The sequence below is a fragment of the Scardinius erythrophthalmus genome (genome assembly GCF_964197995.2).
Source record: "Scardinius erythrophthalmus genome assembly, chromosome: 21".
NCBI classification, from domain to species: domain Eukaryota; kingdom Metazoa; phylum Chordata; class Actinopteri; order Cypriniformes; family Leuciscidae; genus Scardinius; species Scardinius erythrophthalmus.
The window spans coordinates 18,936,350-18,961,533 of NC_138241.1; the positions used below are offsets into that span (position 1 = coordinate 18,936,350).

A 25,184-nucleotide genomic window follows, 5' to 3' on the forward strand; every position below is an offset into this window, starting at 1 on the left:
ATCGCGCAGTCTTTACGACAGACCGTAAACTGATTCGTGGAAGATGGCGACCCGGTGCAGCTGTCAAAACGTGAGAGTTTAATTTCGTAGAACCGGACACTCGATAAACACCACAGACCATCGGGTTGGGCAAATGTACTTGAATTAACCAGAGACCATCGCTCGCTCAGCGAAGGAGACTTCTGTGTTGAAGAAGATGCAGTTTTCTTCCATAAGGAGGTGACATTGGGGAGGACAGAGGCTGCTGGATTTGACACTCAAAAAGTGAAAGACAGTGTCAGATTCCTGATGTCAACTTATCTGAAAGTACCAATGAACATTCATGCATTTAAATAACTAGTCTATTAGTTTTATTTGTTTTAAAAATGGCTTGGAGGTCACGGCTCTCTTACATTGGACGGAGGCACCTGAGTATTTTCTCCAACCCTTCTCCCTCTAACTGGACTAAAGTGGTGTCTGATGCGGAAAAGATCGTAGGATATCCAACTTCATTCATGAGTTTACGCTGTTTACTTAGTGACGAGCTCAGTAACGTGGCCATGCATGTTAGGAAGCTCGTGGGAACGAAACATCCTCTGCTAAACACCGCCAGGTACTGTGTTTTATTCATGACTGTCTTCTGGCCACCAGACAGAAAGACTTGACAGTTTTTTAAACATTCATATGGAAACAGAGTTGGCTGTAATGAATATTACAACGTGCTATAAGAAATTTTTCATAAGCACTAAATCAGCATATGAATCAGAATGATTTCTGAAGGATCATGCGTGAAGACTATTACAGCAAACTGTCAAAACTGCTGAAAATCCAGATTCGCCATTACCATACACTTTAAAATATTGATATTTATTTTTGAAATATATTTATAATTTTAATTAAAAATATATTACCAAATTCAACAGTAAAGTACAATTTGGATATTAATTTTATTCAGAATTATAGTTTCTTGATGATGGCTCCATTAGCTCACTTGATAAATCTATCAATTGCCAACGTTCTGGAAAAAGGCTGTACACACCAGTTTAAATTGGGGGATTCCAGCCTGATTTCCAATTAACGTTTAATATCAGTCTTACCGTTATGCCAATGATCCTAGAGAATGTTGTAGAAGAACAATTAGTTTGGTTTTAGACTACAACATTTCACAACACTACGTTTGATAAACAAAAAATTTCTTCAGAAATGTTAAGGATCAATCTAAATTGTTTTAAACTTATTAGACAGTGTAGATCTCAAATCAGGCATCTTTTTATGCATGCAATGATCTTGCCCTGTATTTCTGACTGTATTATAGATTAGACTCAAACTAATGAGTCCGTAATCAAAAACCTTAGGTAGTAGAACTACCAGAAGTACAGCAGTTGTAAATTGTAGGATTGACAACCGCGTAAGCACACAAGGACAAAACTTTTTCTGTAAAGCTTTTCTTTTTGCAACTCTGCAACATGTTGTCAATTGAAATTAAAGCAGCACTTGATATAAAGACTTTCACAATGACGGTTAGCCTAAGTGCTGGTTTACAACTAACCAGAGCTGTACGTGTAAGAATAAATTGTGTTGTTTCTTATAATCGAATGAACCAGTTCATTATAAATCAAACTTACCGTAACCAACATGCATAGTACGTCTTCTGGCTGTCATGGGGCCTATTTATCAACCCTATATGGGTTAGGCCTGGTTCATGAATATTGATTAGGTCATCTTGACGTTGCTTGGTTTACTTATTGGAATAAATTGCTGTTTGACACAATTAATGTTAATGAACCAATAGTAGCGTTGCTCAAATTAATTCCCGACGGCACTTCAGCCAATCAGTTATAAGCATAACGTAACCTGGTTAATATACATGAGCCAAGCCTCCAGTTTAGCAGGATTTGAAAGATCGTAGTGTGTAAAGAAGCCCCTGAAGTGCATTCAAGTGACAAACTGATTCACACACTGGAGTATCACCTGAATATAGTGGTTAAAGATGCAGGTCATTAGCACAAGTGGCTTTTGGCTCTCAGAGGACAAATTAAAAGGCATCATAAGAGTTTAACATCCTGCTGACCCTCTGGGTGCTGACCTGTTCAGTTTGTTCATTGAGAAGCAATGCAAGTCTAGTCATTTCTTCTATAAATCAATAGGCTGGATGATTCCTCACTATAGTAATTCCTCACTATAGTCCTGCGCTATTGAATCATGTAGCACACATAAAGCTGTTTTGTTGGTGAAAGAATGAAATTGAAACTACGAATCATATGTCAAATAATGTGCACGAATTGTATTTTTCAGGCTAGTCCAGTTAAAGCATGTTCATTGAGCGTGGAAGGCTTAATAAATGAGACTTTTGTCCTCTCCTAGATCTACAGGTGAACGTTACCTAATGGTTTTGCATCTTGACTGCAGAAGTCAACGGTTCAGTTCCGGTTAGGGGCGAATTAGAAATGGGAGAGTTATTGAATTCACTTGAGCAAGGCACTTAACCTCTAGGTTACTCCTAGTAGATAGACCCTGGAAATTGAGTACTTAAAAGTCACTTTCAAGTAGCCATGGCCAAATTAAAGCTGGCTCCCTCCAGTGGCTGCCATTTGCAGTTCCAGTCTGATTTTGTGCAACTTTTGAGACAGACAGCCCACTCTGTGATACCATAGATCAGACTTTTTTTTTTTTTTAGTATAGCACTCCATCTGCTTTTTTTTTTTTACCCTGCTGTGAACTTCACTTTGTCTCTATAGACTATATTCATTAATTTAGCCTGTGATGTGCCGTGCGTAAATGTTAGCTTTAGGTGTTTTGTGTAATAAGTTGGCTGAGTCAAACCTTCTGATCAGTTTTCAGTGAGAGAACAGGTACAGTCTGAACTCGAGGCATATCTGGAATTTGAATCTGAACCATGAATTACCCTCAAACACAAAATATTTTCAAAAGGAAACAAAAAAAAAAAAAAATCCTAAAAGGGATAATTCACCCCAAAAGGAAAATGTTGTGCAAATGTACTCACCCTGTGCGAAACTGTATGACTTTAGTTCTTCTGTGGAACACAAAAGAAGATATTTTGAAGAATGTTGGTAACGGTTTTGGTTACCATTGACTTCCATTGTGTGGACAAAGAGCACATAGACATAATTTTTAATGTTCCACAGAAGAGAGAAAGTCATACAGGTTTGGAACAACATGAGGGCGAGTGAATGATGACAGAATTATTTTTTTTTGGGTGAACTATCCCTTGAACTATTTTTCACCTGAGTGCTGTCTAAATGAATGACATACAGAAAGTTTTAAGAGGAAATAAAGACTGAGTGTTTGTGTGTGTGCGCTTGGTTTTAGAGGGAGAGAGAGTTCGGAAACTCAATCCGGCCCATCCAGACGACAGTGCTGGAAACAGTAGCCCAAGGGTGTAATAACCTATACACCTAAATCTGATATGACAGTCCATTTGGGAGGGGACCCTGTCTTCTCTCCTCAGCATCAGTGCAGATTCAGCCGTCTCCTAAGACGCGCCACAGATATTTATATGCACAATTGCTGGCTGGCGAGTCGGGCAATGCCAGCTCACGTTCCGCTTTGCCTTTCGGTTCATTCTTTAAAAAAAACACAGACCTCAGCGAAGTTCAGAGCAGTTTGCGGTTGCGGAAAGAGCTTGCGGAGATGTCCGTGACACGTCAGGGGAAGACCTTCACAGTTACACACAGATGTGTTTTTCTCCACACATACACAGGCACTGTGACAGGGTGGTCTCACTGAGCTCCTCTATGGCAGGGCTTTTCAATATTTTACGGCGAGAGACCGCCATCCTAAAATTTAAAAGGCATCTTTTTAAGTTTTTGTATAAAGACCCAATTTATACTGTGAAAAATGTATATTACAAATAAAATATTATATGGAAAATATTTAGTGTCTATTACGTCAGATTATACAAAATTTCCACTCCTTATAGTGCTGTTCTGTTATTAATTTATTTACATTTTAATTTATTATTTTATTATTATTATCTTTTTTTTTTTTTTTACACTGTTTTTCTCTAAACTTTTCCACGGACCCCAGTTCGAAACCCCGAAAAACTAATTGGACCCACCCAAAACATGTTGTCTCAGTCTCCATGTCTTAAAGTGATGGCCCTGCTGCAAACACACATAATATTCCAGAAGAACAGAGTTCAGTGATGTAATGTCACATTTTCCCTATGACATCATTCGCTGTGGCGTTTTGATTGATATTTACAGCAGTTTTCTTTTTTAGCTATTAGGGGTCGTTCACACAGGACACACTAAGGTGGTAAAAGCAGCTAGATGAAGCATAGTGTATTTAAAAAGGTGTTAAAAATATATGAAATATATGTAAATATGCTCATCCCACCCCCAGATTCATCTGATTGGCCCATTATTTTATGACTGGCATTTGTCCCCTGTGACACATGGGTATTGACATTGCTCATGGTGCAAGATGTGTAACACCCCCCCCCCAGAAAGATTCACTATGGACATCTATCTAGCTCATGTTTTCATTGGCTTACCAAAAAATGCCATCCTGTGTGAACAGCCCCTTAAAAATGTTTCACTCATATTAAATTTACTTCACTGCGCACTCCTTGTTCGTGAGGGTCATAAACACTTTCCAGCTGGTCTGTAACATTCCATCACTCATTCATTCCCTCTTTCCAATCATTTCTTATCACCACTCGTCTTGTTTTAATGACTCCCTGCTCCTCACTTTGCAGTAGAGTGAGTTTGTGATTTAATGATGTGTGTTTGTGTGCATGTTTTGAGACGCAGTTTCTGTCTGATTGAGTGATGGTGTGTGTGTTTCTGGGCGGTGCATTTGACCAGATTATTTCATAGTTCTCTTGTCTGACCTTTCTATCAGGGGTTTTAAAATGTTAGCTAAAGGCAACATGGCTGTTGGACTGGAAGATGTTAAAAACCTGTGAATTATTCAACGGGATAGTCTTTCACATCTTGGGATGTGACCTGGTGTATATGAGGGCTGTTTGATTGATTGCATTCACATGAACAACACAAGACAGAGCTATCAAAAATCAACTCATTATTAACACCAAAGAACACAAGGAAAAACATGTAGCCATAAACATGGTATTTTTTATATTTAGACATCAATGCAAATCTCGCAGGAGTGGGTCGGTTTTACCTTTGCTGCAGGTGGGAGTGGGCGGTCAAAAAAATACAGTGCGTCGAGTTCCGCAGTCCCGCGATTCAACAATTGAAGTTCACGAATAATTAATGATTAATGAATGAGTTCTGACAAACTGTTCAAAAGTTATTAGCAAAAGCCATTTTTTAGATCTCATGACTTGTAGGTGGTGCTGTTCCCAAATTTGGCATGGACCCTCAGATAATGGTTCTGATGAAGCGTACCAATTTTCGTTTCGAGTGATCAAAGTTTGGCTGAGATATAGCCTCTGAACCAATTTTGGGTCGACCGCGTTAACTTCGCAACATCATAACTTTTGAGCAAAAATTTATAAAAAAATCTGTTTAGTCATGTCTGTCTAGCTCTGTGTACTTTTCAAAATGTCCACTACTGTCTTAATGTAAGATGTTGAATGTGATCAACATGGAATCAGGTGTACTAAGTTTAGTTTTTCTAGGTCAAAGGGTTCAAAAGTTATAATTGTTTCAAATGTGAATCTTTGAACTGGTGGTGGCGCTATAGAGTTTGTCCTAGAGGTTACAAAATTGGTCAGATTATTATTCATTACCATCATTTCAAGTGTACCAAATTTTACCATTTTCTAACTTGCGGTTCATATGGCTGCTTCTGCCATTAGGGAGGAATAATAAGAAAACTAACGGATACCATAGGGGCTACAGCCCCTAAAAATGAAATTGTGAATTTAAAAGCTAATTAAAAAATATTAATAAATACTATAATAGTATATAAATACTAAAATAACACTGGCCACTCAGAACGCTGAAAACTGAGTAATGGGTGTGTGCTGATCAGGTTTCACTTAAACCATTTATGACCTTTACCTGATAAAAGAATACAGTTTACAATGATTACATGACTTGCATGGTATTGGGTTATTTTTAAGCATAATCTATGTAAGATGATATATGTAACCACACTCATTGATTCTCCTGCTATAAGCCACTTTTCTGTATTTCTATTTCTCGTTTGTACCTTAAATGTCTCTCGCTCTCCTTTATTCATTCATTCTGTCATGATATATCCTGCCCACCTTTCTCTCTCTCTCTCTCTCTCTCTCTCTCTCTCTCTCTCTCTCTCTCTCTGTCTGTCTGTCTGTCTGTCTCTCTCTCTCTCTCTCTCTCTCTCTCTCTCTGTCTGTCTGTCTCTCTCTCTCTCTGTCTGTCTCTCTCTCTCTCTCTCTCTCTCTCTCTCTCTCTCTGGGCTTTTTGGTAGTGGGCGTGTCTGGGTGTCATCTCATCTTGATTACCACAGTTGTGATTCATGACAAGTGACTCTCTGCCTGGAGACGGGATTACAGCCTTTGTCGTCACAGGAACTGCATTATGCCTCATTGCCCGGCAACCAGAGACTATTGTAGCCCTGGAATGCTTGTGATATGTACGTCACTACATCAGATTAATAACAGTCTGGATGTAAAATTTCTATTGAGTTGTCCTTAATAGCTGCACACAAAATAAAACATACAGCACAAGATTCAGCCCAATTTGCCAATGAAATGCTCAACTGGTGGACTGATGGACCAAATCACTAGTCACGTTCACTTCCTCACTGAAATGGCTCAGATGCCTCGTTCACTCACTAAACAGCAGGTTATTATAGAACAATTATGGGACCCCTTTTCACCTTCAGAACTGCCTTAATTCTTTGTGGCAGAGGTGTGGACTCGAGTCATGTGACTTGGACTCGAGTCAGACTCGAGTCATGAATTTGATGACTTCAGACTCGACTCGACAAAATGTACAAAGACTTGCAACTCGACTTGGACTTTAACATCAATGACTCGTGACTTCACTTGGACTTGCGCCTTTTGACTCGAGAAGACTTGCTACTTCCCATGAAAACTGGGGAAAAAACGTTCACACGCCGCTCTGTTTATCTGCATCTGTGAAAAAATGTGCACCACCTGTATGCATGCAGAGAGCACGCGCGCTGCCTGCACGACATCCAATCACTGTAGTCCCGCGTTGTTTTGACAGCATCTAAGCAGGCACATTGCAAGACAACCAATGAAGCGCAACAAGCACAACGCATGCTACGAATTTGAACGAATGAAGAGGACACGGAGACCGACAGACTTGACAGAGCAGGTTAGTTATGATATAAAAAATCTCTGCTCTCAGATTCTGTCACTTTTATTACGAAATTCAGACAATAAATACCGTTTTGGCGCTTGTAAATGTGACACGACAGATCCCTAGCGGCACGTGAACCGATCATCTCTAGCTGATAGTAAATAACGTTAAACACGAATGAACACTGTTGAAAGATACAGTACAGCTTACCGAAATGTATTTTCCTCATACATAATATCGAGCCATCAATCAAAGGGGTCAATAAAACAGTTGGAGAACAATTATGTCACATAACATTTACCTCAGGAAAGCATTTAATGACCATAATATAGGCACGTTAGTTGGCTAGAAAAATGAGCTATAGAGAGTATTTTGCTAAATATGTGTACTATTGCATGTTTATTATATTTTTACTTATATCATTAAATAAAGTTGTTATTATAATAAAAAAAATGCATTATATTTAATTTGTGTTATTTTTAACCTTAAATAATACTGCCAGCTGATAGGGCTCTCTGTATGTTTAGGCTACAGCATTAGGTGAGTTGTTTTTTTCTTGAGAAAAATGAATGCCTATCTTGTGTAGCCTACCTAATATTTATCCAAATGAGTCAATATTAAATCAAATCATAATAAGTGAATTGAACTGAAATAATAAAAAAGCGTAGCTTACCATAAATTGAACCATGTAAACATTGTAACATGTTGTCACTAAACCTAATAAAATTCAGTTTAGTTACTAAAATGTTTTGACAATACACTTATTGTGATGCAAAAATTACAATTATTAATAATTGCATCACAGTTGCACCTAGGAGTGTGACGGTTAGTATATAACCGTGAGACCGACGGTTATAGTTGAACACCATCATTAGATCTATATAACCGCCAAAACCGTGTTATTAAAATATTTTTTACAAAAAAATTTTTTATCATAGAGAATGTTTAAATACTAATTAAAAACAATTGTTAACAGTCTGTGTTATTAATGGTCTACGTCGTTTCCAACTGTATTTGATTCTTTGCCAAGTACCCCCTGACCGACCCAATTATTTTAGATAGAAATAAAAGCTATGATATAATGATATGCCATCATTATGCGATTTATTAAACAAATGAAAAACATTTGCAATTATAAACATTAGCAATGAACATTTGCAATCGGGAGACATGGTTTTTACCACTTAATGAAGTTTTGTTTTGTAAATCGTCAGACATGATTTTTACCACTTCATTAAGTTTTGCTTTGTAGAAATCCTTTCTTTAAAGCGAAGTTCGTTTTGTACAAATTGTATCTTAATTTTAATAAATGTTTCATCAACCAATAGGCTCTATGTACGATCGCTTCCGCGTTTTGTCTCAGCCCGCCCAGTTACATCCGGTGCTGCGTCAGAAGCCGTTTTTGCATTAGGTGGAGATAATGGCAAATTACACTCGCTGTTTACAAACACTTCCTGCGGTTAACGTGAATGATGTTAACAATATTGTGAGGCAGTTAACTGTCACACATATGAGTAAGATAGAGAAGTTCTTTAAATTATAAATTTCAAGCTACATCAACAACTTTGAGGGTGAGTATTCTCTCATATTGCAAAAAAATCCGACTAGCGAATCAGTTTCTAAAATCGTTGTCTCCGTTTCTGAGAAAATGAATTTTATTAAAGTGAATTGTCCTATAGAACCAAGCGGGAAGGAAGTCGACCGGAAGTTGAAGTCGGCCGGGTGCCGCCATCTTGAGCGGAACTTCACTTGCGTTAGCAATCCCATTGACTCCCATTCATTTTGGCGTCACTTTGACAGCGAATAACTTTACATCTGAGGCGTTTGAAGACTCCATTTGTCCATTTTTTATTTCTAAAGAAACACGACAATGTATAAAATGCTCCATTACCTTGTAGCTTATGTTATGGCCCCGTAGAAGCAGTTTTTGTAAAAGTAGGCTAACGATTGCGTCATAACCAAGCGACTCTTTGTCGCACATTAGAGAGATTACCGTATGGACAGGAGGAGAAGCTCACGCACAATCGGGGGGACGTAGAGGCAAAATGACAATATAATTAATCAGAATACCTAGCAAAAGTTGATCCTGCTCCATGCTCATGGACAATTCCTACTCACACTCTCCGTCTCTGCAAGATTCGGAAGGGAATGATTCAGATTTCTCTTGGCACAGCTACTAGAAGACAGACGGGTTGCTCACGTGGTCCGTGTAACGCTTTGCTCGGTTTGAGTCTGCGCGTCAGGAAAGGAAGTGCTAAGAAATCGCTAAAAATGGGCTTCACTTGTCTCAATTGAGTTCCAATGGGGTCGCTGTGTCCATTTCTTTTACTGTCTATGTATAGAACGCGCTATGCGGAAGTAAAGACGCCGGCTGAGATCCTACCGGAAATACGTTAGCAGCGTTCGTGCATTGAGCCTATTGCATGTATTTAATAATTAAAACCTATTGATGCTAGGCCTGTCGCGATAGTCGATAAGTCGATTAATCGCACGATAAAAAAAATGAGCTCGATAATTTTTCCGGCCGCGATAATTCCATTTGCATGCTTGTTTGTTTTCCTCGTCTCTCTCTCTCTCTACCAAAGAGACTGGATGACCACTCTCGGTTCTTTAGCGTATAGGAGGAGTTAACCCTCTTGTTGTCAGTTGCGTGGTCTTTGTGTGGGGAGGCGGCGGCGCGGCGCTTGTCAGTCACATGGTCTTTGTGTGGGAAAGCGCCGGCGGGACTGTTTGCGGCTACTGCCGGGAGAGAGAGAAGATGCTAGTTGTGAGTTGCGACAGCGAGCCCGATCACATGAAAATGCATATCTATACCACGAATGTTATTTCTCGTGCCATTTATACGCCAAAAATAGTTTTTGCGTGCATATGATACGCTCTTTATGGCGTGTAATACGCACGCACTCCTCACCCCTAATCCTAACCAAGTATTTTCAGTGCGTAGCATACACACGCAATAAAGTGCGTCTCCGTCTTCCCGACAGTACACAATCACTTGACAAAGTAACAGGAGGACAAAGTAACAGTGCAAAATTGTTCGATATGGCTTGTTGAGGCTTTTTTTTATTTGTTTACAAAGGTCCTAACTGTCAGTTTTGCCTGTTATGGAATGTATCACCATTTAATAATGTCTAAAGCCTAATGTTTAATATTTTTTGAAGTGCAATTTTGTTTCATTTTATATATTAACAGACATTTATTTTGTTAACAGACACTAAGAGTCCATTGCTTTCATTGTTTTTGGTTGTTTTGTTCATTTTTTTGGATATTTAAAATGTTTTCCGTTTTCAATGTTTAATATTCTTTAGAAATAAAAGTTTATAGATCGTTGAAAAGGTGTACCTGCATTATTATGCCATTATAATTATATTAAATGAAAATGGTCTCAGAACGACAATATTATCGTTTATCGCGATAATTTCTTGGACAATTTATCGTCCAGCAAAATTTGTTATCGTGACAGGCCTAATTGATACTTTGCAGTCACGTGACTACCACGGATACCTGGCGGCCAACAAATGGGTATTTTCAACGTTGAGTCCTGTCTTTCTTGTAGATATCAAGTCTGTTAGCGAGCTAGCTGCATAACTACGGACTAGGATTAACTCCAAGGTAACTAAATTGTGTAAAGCAGACAAGTTTTTTTAAGATAATCGAGCAGTAATAATTCCTCCGTAAATAATCTAGCTCTCCTGTTGGGTCATCTCTGGTTCTCATTGAAAATCATAGGTTGTTTTGAGGTTTGCGATATCTATCACACACTTCTGTTATTGTTAGCAAAAGACGACAGCTGTTACTGTGCGTTCACACCGCCACCGGCGAGAGCGTCAAAGTGCCTGGAAATCATTCATTTTCAATTAATTTTGCCGCTCTCGCTGGCGGCGGTGTGAACGTACAGTTAGCCTAGCTTAGACTCATAACACAAACACCTGACTCGCCGAACCAGCTGGTGAATACTGGTGGTGTTGATTGACAAAACTACAGTAACTTAAAGACACGATTAATTACATGATCATACACCCATTGTATTCAATCAAATGTTGAAATTACCTTTGATGGTAATATGCACAGACGTGTGTATACTGTGAAGGTTGCTTATCTCATCTGCGGTTAGTGCATCCAATTGCACAACAACTATCTGGCATGTCGTTTACACCTCAAAACACCAACTTTTGTATAGCAAAACTGGCGACCCTTGATTAATTTACTGGGTTTCATTGCTGGAGAACGACGTTCTTGCCCGCCAGCCAGTACTTGTGACGTCACGTGCAAAGTATCAATAGGAGACAATAAATAACCGTGACATTGAGGCTCCGATGCGGCGCGTTCACTTGCATTGCATTGTGAAGCTGAACTAGAGCGCATCTCATCGTAAATGAATGAAACTCAGCGTAGGCCTCATACATTAGCATTAAATATATTTGCTGCATCCTTTCTAGAACAGACAAGGGCATTCTTGCGGCTTTGAAATCTGGTCAAAAAAAGTTGGTGCGGATGATGAGTTTTGTGATGCGGTTGCGGATGAAATAATACACCATTCGCGTATCTCTATTGATAACAACATTGAACACTACACAAATATTACTTTTATTCAAAGCCCCCCCCCCCCGACAGTTATGTTACGAACGAACCGTCACATTTGACTCACGTCATAACCGTCATCACCAAATCTGAAACCGGCACACCCCTAGTTGCACCCATCTCCCGCCCCCCCTTCCTTCCTGTTCAGCAGAAGAAATAAATTCATGTGAATTTTTTAGTGAAAATTAAATTTTCTGTTTTTTTACTGTATTTGATTAATGTCATTGTATAAAAAGAGGTTTAAATAAATACAAATCTTACAGACATACATGATTTGTATGCATTTTATTTCTGTGGTAAGACGACTTGAAATGACTCGAAACTAAAATGGTAGGACTTTGGACTCGACTTGAGACTTGTTGGCTTTGACTTTTGACTCGACTCGGGACTTGCCTCATCTTTGACTCGACTTGACTTGGGACTCGAGGGCAAAGACTTGAGACTTACTTGTGACTTGCATAACAATGACTTTGTCCCACCTCTGCTTTGTGGCATAGATTCAACAAAGTGCTGGAAACATTCCTTAGAGATTTTGCTCCATATTGACACGCAGTTGCAGCAGATTTGTCAGCTGGACATCCATGATGTGAATTTCCCATTCCACCACATCCCAAAGGTGCTCTAGTGGATTGAGATCTAGTGAGTGTGGAGGCCGTTTGAGTATTTGACCTCATTGTCATGACGTGGCATCAAGAAATGACGCGTTATCCTGCTGGAAGTAGCCATCAAAAGTTGGGTAAACTGTGGTCATAAAGGGATGGAAATGATCAGCAACAGCGTTTGAACTGTTTAAGCTGTGGAGTTCCCTAGTGAAAAAAAAAGTAGGCCCTATACTTTATTGTATCTGAAATATATTCCCTTTTTCAATAATACATTGCAAATATGCTAACACATTTTTTTACTATCTTTAAATATAATAAAAGTATATTAGCATCATGCTTTTACCTATTTTCACAATACAACTTTTAGCAGTTTTACTTTTAATATAATTGTACTTTAATATATTTTCTAAAAATATTTTAGAAAAATATACTTGAAGTGAAAATTCAGTTTATTTTTTAAAAGTGTATTTATTTGCACTTTATTAAAAAAATATTTTAGGTATATTTTAACTGTGCTGGAAATGATTATTGTAACAATGCATTGAAAGTATACTTTCAAAATACATTATAGTATACAATAGCCTACATACATGCATATAGCTATACAAAGTATAGCTAAGTATTTTTTTGTTTATTAATGTGCATTTGTTATTGAAGACAAAGTGTGCAATTTGTAGTATTTGGAATAAGCCAAAGGTATTACTGAGCAAGTGAGCATATACTTCTTATTAAAATATAATACACTTATGGTCTGCCCTGATAGCCTCGTGAGTTAGTGTGCCGACATGTAGCCGTTGTGCTTCGTGCGACCCGAGTTCGAGTCCCAGCTTGTGGACCTTTCCCGTCCCTCTCTCTCCTCTCTCTCTCTCTCTCTCTCTCTCTCCCTCCCTGTGTAGCTACTGTCCTATCTTAATAAAAGGCAAAAATGGCAAAAATAAATCTTTTAAAAATATCTATAATATTTTTATGGTATATTTCGAAGACACTCGTAATGAATTTGTAATGTACTTGTAACACAAATAAAGTACACTTTAATATCAGTAATCAAGCATGTAATTAGTCCCTACACAGGCATATACTTAAAGTATACTAAGTATACTTGAAGTTGTTCCAATTTGCCACACAAATGTACACTAAATACTCTTTAAGTTATGCTTTACTGCAATTTAATTACAGCTAAAATATACTTAGTACAAAATTAGTTCAAAATAGCACACTTCAAGTTAACTAATCATTAACACACTTTAAGTATACTAAATTAGTCTGGCTGCAAGTATACTTCGCATATTTTTTTCACTAGGGTTTAAACGATGTTCTATCGATAATAAGGGGTCCAAAGTATGCCAAGAAAATATTCCTCACACCATTACAACACCACCAGCAGCCTGAACCGATGATACAAGGCAGGATGGATCACTGCTCTTATGTCGTTTACGCCTAATTCTGACCCTACCATCTTAATGCCGAAGCAGAAATCGAGACTCGAGACCAGGCAACGTTTTTCTAATCTTCTACTATCCAATGGTGGTGAGCCTGTGTGAATTGTATGCTCAGTTTCTTGTTCTCAGCTGACAGGAGTGTCACCCGGTGTGTCTTCTGTTCCTATAGCCCGTCTGCTTCAAAGTTCGACATGTTGTACGTTCAGAGATGCTCTTCTGCAGACCTTGGTTGTAACAAGTGGTTATTTGAGTTACTGTTGCCTTTCTATCAGCTCAAATCAGTCTGGCCATTCTCCTCTGGCATCAGAGATTCATATTTTTGTTATTAATTTATTCACTTTTTTATTTCACAATTGGTGAGTTCGTAATATGATAGTATTGCAGGGTGCTCTTACAATTTATTTTGTAGAATATACAAAGATTTTTTTATAGTATGGATAGATTACGTGTCTCTGCTGTTTCTGACAACTTTCCTTTTAAAAAGGATTGGGATTTTAAAAAGTTGCGATGTCATGTGAGTGTTGGTTGAAATTGAATGATTTATTAATAAGTGTCTCAGAGGAAAGAGGCCTTTTGTGCTGCTGTGACATTAGGAGGCAATTATAAGAAAGTTATTTGTATTATGTATGTTTTAAACAGATAATAGAGCCGAGTAAAGGGTCGGTGGGGTTGGACGCCTTTGCACAGAACCAGCCACCAACTGTCATACAGATGCAAATTAATCATGATGTTGAAAGGCAGGCCAGCTCATAACAGTGATGACCTCTGCCTTCAAGACCCCCTCGTGGAACTGTGATTAACAAGCCTGAGAGTGTCTTTGTGTGCGTTTCCTCCTCCATAGAGAGAGAGACAGTGAAAGATGGAGAGATTGGGGGTGAAAAGAGGGCGAGACTGTACTGGAACGACATGCTTGCTCGTTAGTTTGGCACCGTGCATTTCATTTAGACACAATTAGGATACGGTGAGGCGGACCGACATCACACGCTTGATCACACACTCATATACTCAGGGCCGTGCACAGACCTTTTGAGGGGCATGTGCTGAAACTGAAAAAGGGCACCCCCCTCCCTTTTTTTATATCAAAATTATTTAGTAAGCCTACATAAAAGGAAGAAATGGTCACGTCTTCATGACAAATTCAATAACACAAAATAATAGTCTCAAAAGCTTTAGATTTATTCACGATTAATAACAACCATAATAATAATATAGATAAACAGGGTTTTAAGGGCCTCTTAACCTAAATACAACAGCAACCTTCTGTTGCTCTTGTGTACTCCGTCTTTTTTAAATTGCATAGAAATATATGTCAAAAATACTTGACTCATACATAAACATGTTAACCAAATAATACAAATTAGCTTACAAAACCAAACAGAATAGCTAAAAAATTCTGTTTTTTTTATTGAACTTTATTCACTTTTTTATGAACTTTGCAGATATATATATATATATATATATATATAGAGAGAGAGAGAGAGAGAGAGAGAGAGAGAGAGAGAGAGAGAGAGAGTTCAGATGCAAAAGCCTCTAAGTGCCATCTGAAAATTTCTTCTAGAATGATAATTTTTATCAAGCTCGTATATTTAAGTTCAGTAATTTCACTTAAATGACAATTAATAGCTAATTTTCATTGCCATTTAAGTGAAATTACTGAACTTAAATATATGAGCTTGATAAAAATGATCATTCTAGAAGAAATTTTCAGATGGCACTTAGAGGCTTTTGCATCTGAACTCTTCATATTCTCTTTTTTAGCTATTCTGTTTAGCTAATTTGTATTATTTGGTTACCATGATTATGTATGACATTGAGAAGAGGGGAAGGTAGAGCAATGAGTCAAGTATTTTTGACAAACTATTTTGAAATATAATTTGAGTAATTATGTCCAAATCAATTCCAGCTTATAAGAAACTATAGCCATACCTTTACTATATCCAACATGTATCCGCCTACCTGGCAAAAATTTGATACTGTGCTGTGGAGGACAAGGGATGTTGGTCTCTTGAAGGTCTCTTATTCACTAAAAATATTTCACAATATTACTGTTTTTGCTTTATTTTGGATCAAATAAATGAAGCCTTGGAATGAATTACATCATGAATTACATTCTGCATGATACAATATAAAGATTTCACAGTGATCTTCTGTAATTTTTTTTTTTTTTTTTTTTTAGTTACTACTACAACATTACTGTAGTAAAACCATGTTTTACTACATTTTATACATGTGAGGATGAGCGGAGAGTATAGAATAATATAGATTAAAAATTAGCTAGATAGCGAATACATGCATATTAACAGCCTTGAATTAACCATAATTGAATATTATTACCATAACATGATTAGCCTAAATGTTAATAAATTAAGTGTATCAGCAATCATAAATCAAAGAAGAAATTTCTTAGAAATATGTTACCTAGGTGATGAGGATCGCTTTGTGTAAGTTCCAGTACGAAACAGCGCGGGGGCGCACCTGTTATGATTTTCCGATGTTAAAAACAAATTATATGTTGTTGTATTACTTATCAATATATAGTTTTTGACCAGCGAATGTGTGCAAATGTGCATTTTTTTTGTCCGTCATTAATACGGCGCAGGCGGTAGGCTATCACATTACATTTTCATCAACAGGTTACAAACTAGTTTGTTTTTCCTGTTGTAAAATACATTTGGCCAAAATCGCATTTTATAAAAGATGAAATACTACTGTATGCACAGGATATTTAAGTTATTTGCGTTAGGCTATGTATTGGGTATGACTAGATGGCAAATGCTAGCCTAGACCTCTCTCTCAGGCGACGTCCCACATGTCTCAGTCAGTGAGTCATCAAATAAATAAAATATGAGCCTTTATAGACATAGTGTTTAGTAGTACTTATTCAAACAGCAAGATATTTATTTACCCTTCGCAAAACTTCGTTCAGCTGCTGTCTACTGTGCGGCTGCTTGTGGAACTTCAGTTGATTCAGTGAATATAGAGGAGGCGGAGTTATCAGCTTACTGACAGCTTGAGGATCGAATAAGATTTACACAAGCTCGGTTTAAGAACTTTCATTGGCTAAATATTTGTAAAACAGACAGACAGACGTAAAGGATGACCAATAGCATTGATTAAAAAAAAAAAAAAAAAACACCACCAAAAAAGGGCACTTCGGAGTGTGAGGGCAAAAAGGGCATGTGCTCTGCACAGGTTGAGCCCTACCTGTGCACGTGCCTGCATATACTAGAAACTTATATTTTCATAATGCTCCCAGATGACAGAATTAGTCCCGTTCACACAGAACACATTTTTTACATTCCACACAGCACTGCTTTTCTGTTTGTCTCTAAATGTATGTTTCACTGTTGCACTTGAATCTGATGTGTGATTCAGCATTATAAAAATGTTCAAGTTCAACTTTTTAAAAAATGTCTGTAGACCTTGCGGTTTTCCCTTCCACTAGGCTACTCTTCGTCTCGCTTTTTTTTAAAATACAAAAATGCATTCTGTGCGAATGGCCCTATATAAAATGATTTTTTTCACTGTTTTTTGTTTTGTTTTACATTTTATGACGAAAATTTAAGTGGTTTATGGTTCTTGAATGTGAAAAAGTCACCATCATAATCATAAATTTAATAGAGGATTTTAACTGTGACAAGATGATTGACAGGGCAGTTTACGTGACAGGATGCACACGACAGATCCGTCCGATAAAGATGAAGAAGTAGTATGTCCCAAAGCTTGCCTACGTTTTTGCTACACATTCAAAAGTAAATACCTTTTCTTCACAAAAAGAGTACATACTTTTATGGTGTAGTGTAACTTAGGCGAATTGGGACGCAGCATTATGGCTTTACACGATGACGATCGCTCTGATTAGTTTTAGGTCTATCCAATTGCGCCCAGAGGCATTTGAGTGACGTCCGTTGGTGACGCCCCTTTGGAAATGAGTTATTAATGAAGCTCTGCCAGACCATAACTCGGTTACTACTACTGAGAATGGTCTGGTTTTAACCAGGCTAAGTTAACACAGTATAGTTATACTGAATTGACTTTCATGGCCAAATTTTGATGGAATTTGGTTTACCCTTTTATGTTTTATATTTATTTTAGTCACTGTCACTATGGTTACGGGTGATATTTACGGATATGATGAGAATAGAAATGGGGATTCACTTTATTGACTCCTTCACACAGACAGTATTCAAGCTGTTCCTGGCTGCTGTTGTAGGAACAGGATATTTTGAGAGTCACACCTGCTAGGAAATACGGTTGTCAATTCCAAACACTGTGTGAATATACCATCTTCAATGCAAGTCTATTTATTTTATGTCTATTTTTAAGTCTATATATATTTTTTAAATCTTTCAACAGGTTTAGACAGATCCAGACCCATGTTGACCTCAGAAGAAATTGAAAGTTTTCTTGAATTTTTAGATGGTTGTAGAGATTTAATAAGAGATATATGGCATAGTTTGATTCATTTAACAATAAAAATAATTACTTTTTTCTTTATTGTGGCTGTTCCTATATGCCTTGAGGGCATCATTTAAGTGATTCAGTGTGTCCCATCAGGAGTGAGCAGAACACTGCTTTAGAGCAGATCCTGGAGAAATCTGCAATCTTGGCTGCTTATGACTCTTTAATTAGTTGATAAATCACATTTCTGCTCTTCATAGCACTATTAGTTCTCATTCTGAAGGGTTTGATGGGGAACCGCAGCATTCAGCACAGAGTTAGCCTGCAACAGTTAACCTGAATTATTAATTGATCTCGCATATGAAGGTGTCTTGGAACACTTTGGAAAACAAAAAGGAAGCAGTTGTTTTTTTATTTAAAAATAAATAATTAAAATAATTATCAGAAGAATAAATAACATTTTAAAATATATTGAAATAGAAAACAGTTATTTAAAATTGTAATATTTTTCAATAGTACTGTTTTTCCACTGTATTTTGATCAAATAAATGCAAACTTGGCGAGCAGAAGCCTACCAAGCCTTCCTTTTTTAACGGTATTGTATTTATTTAATTGTTATTATCAATTGCAGAAATGTTATGCTTTTTTAGTTTTTTTTTTAAATGATCAGTGGGTTTCTGCTTGGGATTTGTCATAAAAAATATGAAATATATTATTATTTATTTTTTATGTATGTGAAATGTAATGGTTTGTTTTGTTTTTTTGTTATTTTTTTTTTCATACATAGAGGGTTTGTGTTCGACAGCCGGAATAATCTACAGATGCGAGGTCTTGTGGTGCTGCTAATGTCCAAAGCAGCCGGTCCAAGTCCCAGTACCAGCGACCCGATTCATGACAGTATGATCAGCGGCATCTACCCCAGGTAAAGAGATGCTTTTCTCTCTCAGGGACATGGGGATCCTAACTGCTTCTAGCTTTGGCCATTAGTGAGAAATGATTGCTACCATACACAGCCTCAGAGAAAGTGAGAGAAGGAGAAGGAGACCAGGCAGAAAGATGTGTAATAGACAAGAGAAAAGTATATGCAGTTTGTTATGTATGGACATTTCAAGTTTTCAAGTTCATAGACTTTGAACACTAATTTCCATTTTTAACCCTAATAAACCTGCTGTATCATATCTATAGATACATTAATTTTTAAGTCCTCTAAATTATAAACCTGTCGCACACAATTTTTAGATATTTCTAAAGATGCTCGCCTTCAGATCGTGGTGTGTCTTTTCCCTGTAAAATCTTGATTTTTATAAAGTAAATGTAAGAATAACTTTTATATTGTTAGTAATATTTTAAGATGAAATCTGGACAACTGATATTTATATGCATTTAATGTATGTAGTCTGCTATACTGTTACAAACATCTCATTGATTCCCTTTACAAGCTATAAGAATTTCATCTTTCTTTTTGACACTGTAAATAACAACATCTGCATCAAATTGCATATTTTCTCTTAGTTTGGGTCTCTGGGTAAACTTGAGGTATTTTTTCCTCCATATTCTCACTATATCATACTGTATCAGCCATAAAAGCCAGATGTTATAAAGCATAAAACAAATTAAAGAGTTTCAATGACTTTTATTTCATGTATTAGTCTTTGTCTGGTCTTGTGAGAAATGCATTTGTAAATGCAAGTATTCCATGCAGTCTTTCAAGGTCAAGAAAGGTCATACAAAAGTATTGGAAAATGTTGTTTAAGCAATCAAAAAATATGCAGTTACCACGTCTGCTGTTCTGTGGAGAAGACTTTGCAGTCTCTGGAATAAATCTAACACACTTGTGGGTATTATATTTCAGCAGACACTGTTTGTTAAAGTTGTCTTCAACTCTTTAAATAAAGTTTGCCTGCTGAAATCCACACCCTGATGAAGGATCTTCAAACTGCAACTCATTGGTTGTGGTTTTAGTTCTAGCTCTATTTTAATATAGACAATTTAATATCATATGCCAATTATTTTGTTTTACAGACCGCTGTCTTTTAGATACAGTATACTATGTCAGTTTTAGGAGTATATCATGTCACACCGCAGGACATGTCAACTTCCCAAAAGTATTTGATGTCAGTGTACAAGTGGTCACTTGTGTGTGTTCGTTGGTGCGAAAGGTGGAGAGAGGTTAATAATAATTTTTATCACAACGTATCATTAACTGGTATCTGGGCATCAGGTTTAGAGAGGTTTTTCATTTGGACACATAGAACGCTATAGGCTCCTGAAGATTTTATTTCCGAGACGATGAGGTTCACATTTCACCTGAGGCCAATAAGAAATGTAGCCGCTTCCTCTTCCAAAAAAGACGACTTGTTTTGTTTTAAAAACATTGCATTGAATTCGTAGAGAATAAGGTTTATTGGAAAATGGTAACCACCATGTTGTTGCATGTGCGTGTGTAATAGACAGATCATCGGAAACAGGATATGAAGGCGTGCGGGGTAAATTATGTCCAGTTAAGGACACGAAATGAACACACATGCAGCACACACACTCGTGCAGCCACTTCCACCGCTGCGCCTCTGAAGGACTCTTGCTCTAAACAGGCTGGTGTGTGTGTGCGAGTCCTTTGGCTGCAGTGCCAGGGAGTTACCAGAAACGGCTGTTGCACTTGGCAGCATGTGTGTATGTGTATGTGTGTGTAAGCTGTCTGAATGAACTCTTTCTCTCTCACCGAGCGGGGAAAGAGAGTGTCAAAGCAAGCGAGAGGAGGGACCGGCACTAATCTCTACACTCCTATATTTTTTCCCCCTCGTTCTCTTGTTTCTACAACCCCACGTTTTCCTCCAAACAGGAAGTGACCTCATAGTTCCACAGCTGGGACGTGGGTGTCATGGAAACAAGAAGGTGATGTAGTTGCCCTGAGACTTGTAATACTCAGGGCTGACCCATTGTGAGTGTGTGTGTTTGTGTGTGTGTGTGTGTGTGTGTGTGTGTTAAAAAAGGGTGAGGTGGGGATTTTTCGTCGCTTGGGGTCGCTAACCTCTTTACAATAACAAAGGCGTAGTTTGATGACGCAACATTTGCTAAGAATTATGGATCTTGTCAACGTCAAGCCGACCGATCTAATAATGTTTATGGATGAGTGAATACATCAATGTTTTGATCATGACTGTGATATGAAGCAGTTCGGGATTGCTGAAAGACAGCTATCAGCTCCACACGCGACGCGAGTCCCGCGGATATAAAAGGAATATGGACATTTCATTCTACCGAACTACACGCGAGTGCAGAATTACAACTCACAGGTCAGTTTATTAGACAAATTAAACTTGTGAGGTAACGCAGCACTGTTGTCACAGTCACAGTCACTTGGTCTAACATTACACTATCACACTAAACTGCATTTGAATGTGTTGAAATTTATGTTTTATGTTAGTTTGTCTGTATGAGACTAGCAGTAAGCTAGATCAACATTAGAATAACATACAGATCATATTCTAACATTTTATCATTGTTGAACTATATAACATTGATTAGTTTTATGTAAATGTGCTCACCTGTTTAATAAAGTACATGTAGGAGCGGTCGAAGTCTCGGACGTGGAGCTCTAGGCATCTCGAAAACACCGCGCTGATATTGATTCTCGTTTTAGTTCTCCTTTTTTATCCAAAGTCTGCTTGCCATGGTCCATAATGTTTGAACGAAACAACAACAGCGTGCAGATAGACATTGCGAACTACACAGTGGTCCACGTCTGTCGCTTTGGTTACTATCAGAGGGCTCTGGTTGCTATGGCAGTACGAGCGGAAACCAGGGACAACACGGATATGACGTCATAGACGGCGACAAAACGGAAATAAAGAAAAGGGACGTTTCTCGAATTAAATTACAAATTTCTTCTGGTTTGAAAGTTGTTGGAAACAGTCGGGATAATGTAAGTACACAACTAAAAAAAATATGTAACATAGATATAGCGATTTTTGCTATATTTAAAGCAAAAAAAGTTACATATTGTGCCTTTAAATGAATCAGCTGATCTGTTTCACAATGAATGATTCTGAATGACTGACCTGTTCAACTCTATGAATCAGTGATTCTGTTAACAGTTAACTAGAGGGGGCTTTAAATATGATGTACATGTCTGAACAAATATGATATACATACAAAAATGGAAGTCACATGGTTTGAAACAACATGAGGGTGAGTAAAGAATAAACATGTCTGTGATAGTTACCTCTTTCTCACATACATGTACTAGAGATTTTTCTCTCCCCCTTTCTGTTTGTTCTCTTTTTTTGTCGGTCGTCTCTCTTTCCTTTCAACTCCCCCCCTTCTCTCCTTCCTCCAATGACACCTTTCGCTCTCTCGTTCCTGGTTAGAGGTGTGTTTGATGGTGGTGATGGATGAATTGCTGTGCTGCTCTCCTCCTCCTTGACATGCAGCATTTGTAAAATGTCCCTTCGAGTCACTTTCTCTCACACACACACAGTGTTGTGTGGTTGCGTGTGCATGTCAGGTGGATGGTAAGTGTGTGTGTTCTCTTTTGACAGAAATGCTCATGGTTAGTGGGTGTGTTTGATCGCATACGTGCACAAGTGCATTCCGCAGAGAGAGACATCTGTTTGAATAATTCCTCGATATTTCTTTTAGAGGTATGTTGTGGAACACGTGTGACGTTCAGCAGACTTTGGCTTTAAAAATAAGCATTGTAGTCACTAAATGTTTGTCGGGTAAGGTTTCTTGAATTTGTTTTAGATCATTAGACATTATGGCATCCTGTCTGTCTTTTTAGGTGGTTCTGACATTTGCGAAACATTTGGTTTTCCGTTGACATATCTGAATGCAAATTTTGGGATTCCACATAAAAATGCTGGATGGAAAAACCAAGATATAAATGAAATTTCGGTTACACTTTATTTTAAGGTTTTATTGTTACAGTGTATATATTTAAGTATTGAGTGATATTAATGAACTACATGTACCTACTATCGGGTTAGGGTAGGATTTGGATTTGGTTGAGGGTTAGTTGCATGTAATTATGCATAAGTTACTGTTATTACTATGGTAAGTACATGTAACAAGGACACTGTAAAATAAAGTGTTTCTGAAATGCCCAAAACATGATGATCTTTAAAGGATCATGTGACTGAAGACTGGAGTAATGATTCTGAAAATTCAGCTTTGCCATCACAGGAATAAATTACATTTTAAAATGGATTCAAATAGAAAATGGTTCTTTTAAATTGTAATGATATTTTAAAATATTACTGTTTTTACTGTATTGTTGATCAATTAAATTTAAAATTAAAGACTTCTTTCAAAAAATAAATAAAATAAAAATAATCGTACCGACCCCAGACTTCTATATAGTATATACTTAATACATACTGTATGTCACACACATGCTGAATAGAGCAGGCCAAACTGTCTTATTAAGTCTTATTTAGTGCTAGGGTTGTGTGTGTGTGTGTGTGTCTGTGTGTGTGTGTGTGTGTGTGTGTGTGTGTGTGTGTGTGTGTGTGTGTGTGTGTGTGTGTGTGTGTGTGTGTGTGTTGTGTGTGTGTTTGAGTCAAGAGGTGAACTCGTTTCATAAGTTTGCAATCTTTCATGATCTTTCATTAAAACATCACCTGCTGAGATACTGTGTGACAGGTTTAGTGATGCTTTTGGTCAGCTGACACCCTGACCTCTAAGGTGATCTGCTGTGAGCTTGCAGGCACACGCTTGACTGTGCTTCAGGGTTAAATTGGCAGAGAAAATGGAACAAGCTGGGAAAGGGGGCGTGTCAGGGGGCGGAACCCCTCTGCGCCATGGCATCGGTTGCTATGCAACTGAGTTCTGAGGCTATTTATACTCCCTGTGCTGCTCCTCCCACTGACTTCAAAAAAACGTAGACGGCATAGCTGCAGATTTGGGGGAAAATTAGATTTTGAGTCAAATCCGTCTGTCTGCACACAAAACACTCCAGCCAGTCCAAGGATGAAGGAGACAAAGAGTATATGAAAAAAAAAAAAACTGTTTGTTCAAAAAAATGCTGTTTACAAATAGCATCACTTTTACTAATGAGTATCAAATCAGCAACTCAATGCTGGCGGCCACAGGGGACTGAGAAGGACACACACACACACATACACACACGCACACTCCTTGGCTACATTCACATTGCAGCTTTTTTTTTTAAAGGTATTAGCATGAATTTTTAAATGTGCCATTAAAAGAGTCAAACTTGGCATGTTAATCTGAATTAAATAAATGGAGTCAATCATTATGAACCTGATGTTGCGTGGAGGCTGCGGTGAAATTACACATCAATTAAGAACGGGGGCAAGGAGGCGGAAAAAGGCCGAAATTGTATTATTGGCATTCTGTGGACTCATTGTCTTCCACCCTAATAGAAATTAAGCATGCCAATGATGGTGAATGATTATGATTATGATAAACCCACATTAATTCATACTGTATTATTATTATTTTTTTATTTAATACGATTTTTTTGCATTTTGTAATTTGAATATATTTTTTTACAGTGATAAATACAGAGACGAAAGAGTTTTGGATTGTTAACATAATATTTTTAATTCTTTCATTTTTTATTTTAATTTGTTTCATATTAATGATGTAACATTGGGCTTTTCACACTATATATAAAAATATATGTATATTTCGTGCTATTTTTTAATTCTTTATTTTTTAATTTAGTCTTACTTTTTCATTTAATGTAATTTTTGTATTTAATTTAATTTTCATTTAATAAAATGACCCGTGTCACTCGTGAATGTAGCCATAGATACTTTTTCAAGGTCTGAGGTCACAAACCTTATCTAGAAATCATCTTCTAACTTGAAATGCCACTCACTACACATTTTACTTCCATAATCACATGCATTTCTGTGGTAAACAGGATATTAATTTTCAAAAAGTGGACACTTCACATCGATAAAAAGGACAAG

The 25,184-nt window shown here is 37.5% G+C and overlaps 1 protein-coding gene across 1 annotated transcript in view; it reads left to right on the top strand.

The window, feature by feature from the left end:
• The window catches only part of pdss2 (prenyl (decaprenyl) diphosphate synthase, subunit 2), a 44,225-nt gene continuing 19,041 nt past the window's right edge, over positions 1-25,184 (top strand). The window contains exons 1-2 of the mRNA XM_081350590.1: positions 1-592; positions 19,034-19,168. Of these exons, the coding sequence (XP_081206716.1) occupies positions 366-592; positions 19,034-19,168 (362 nt within the window). The 5' untranslated portion in view covers positions 1-365. The remainder of the gene's footprint in view (positions 593-19,033; positions 19,169-25,184) is intronic.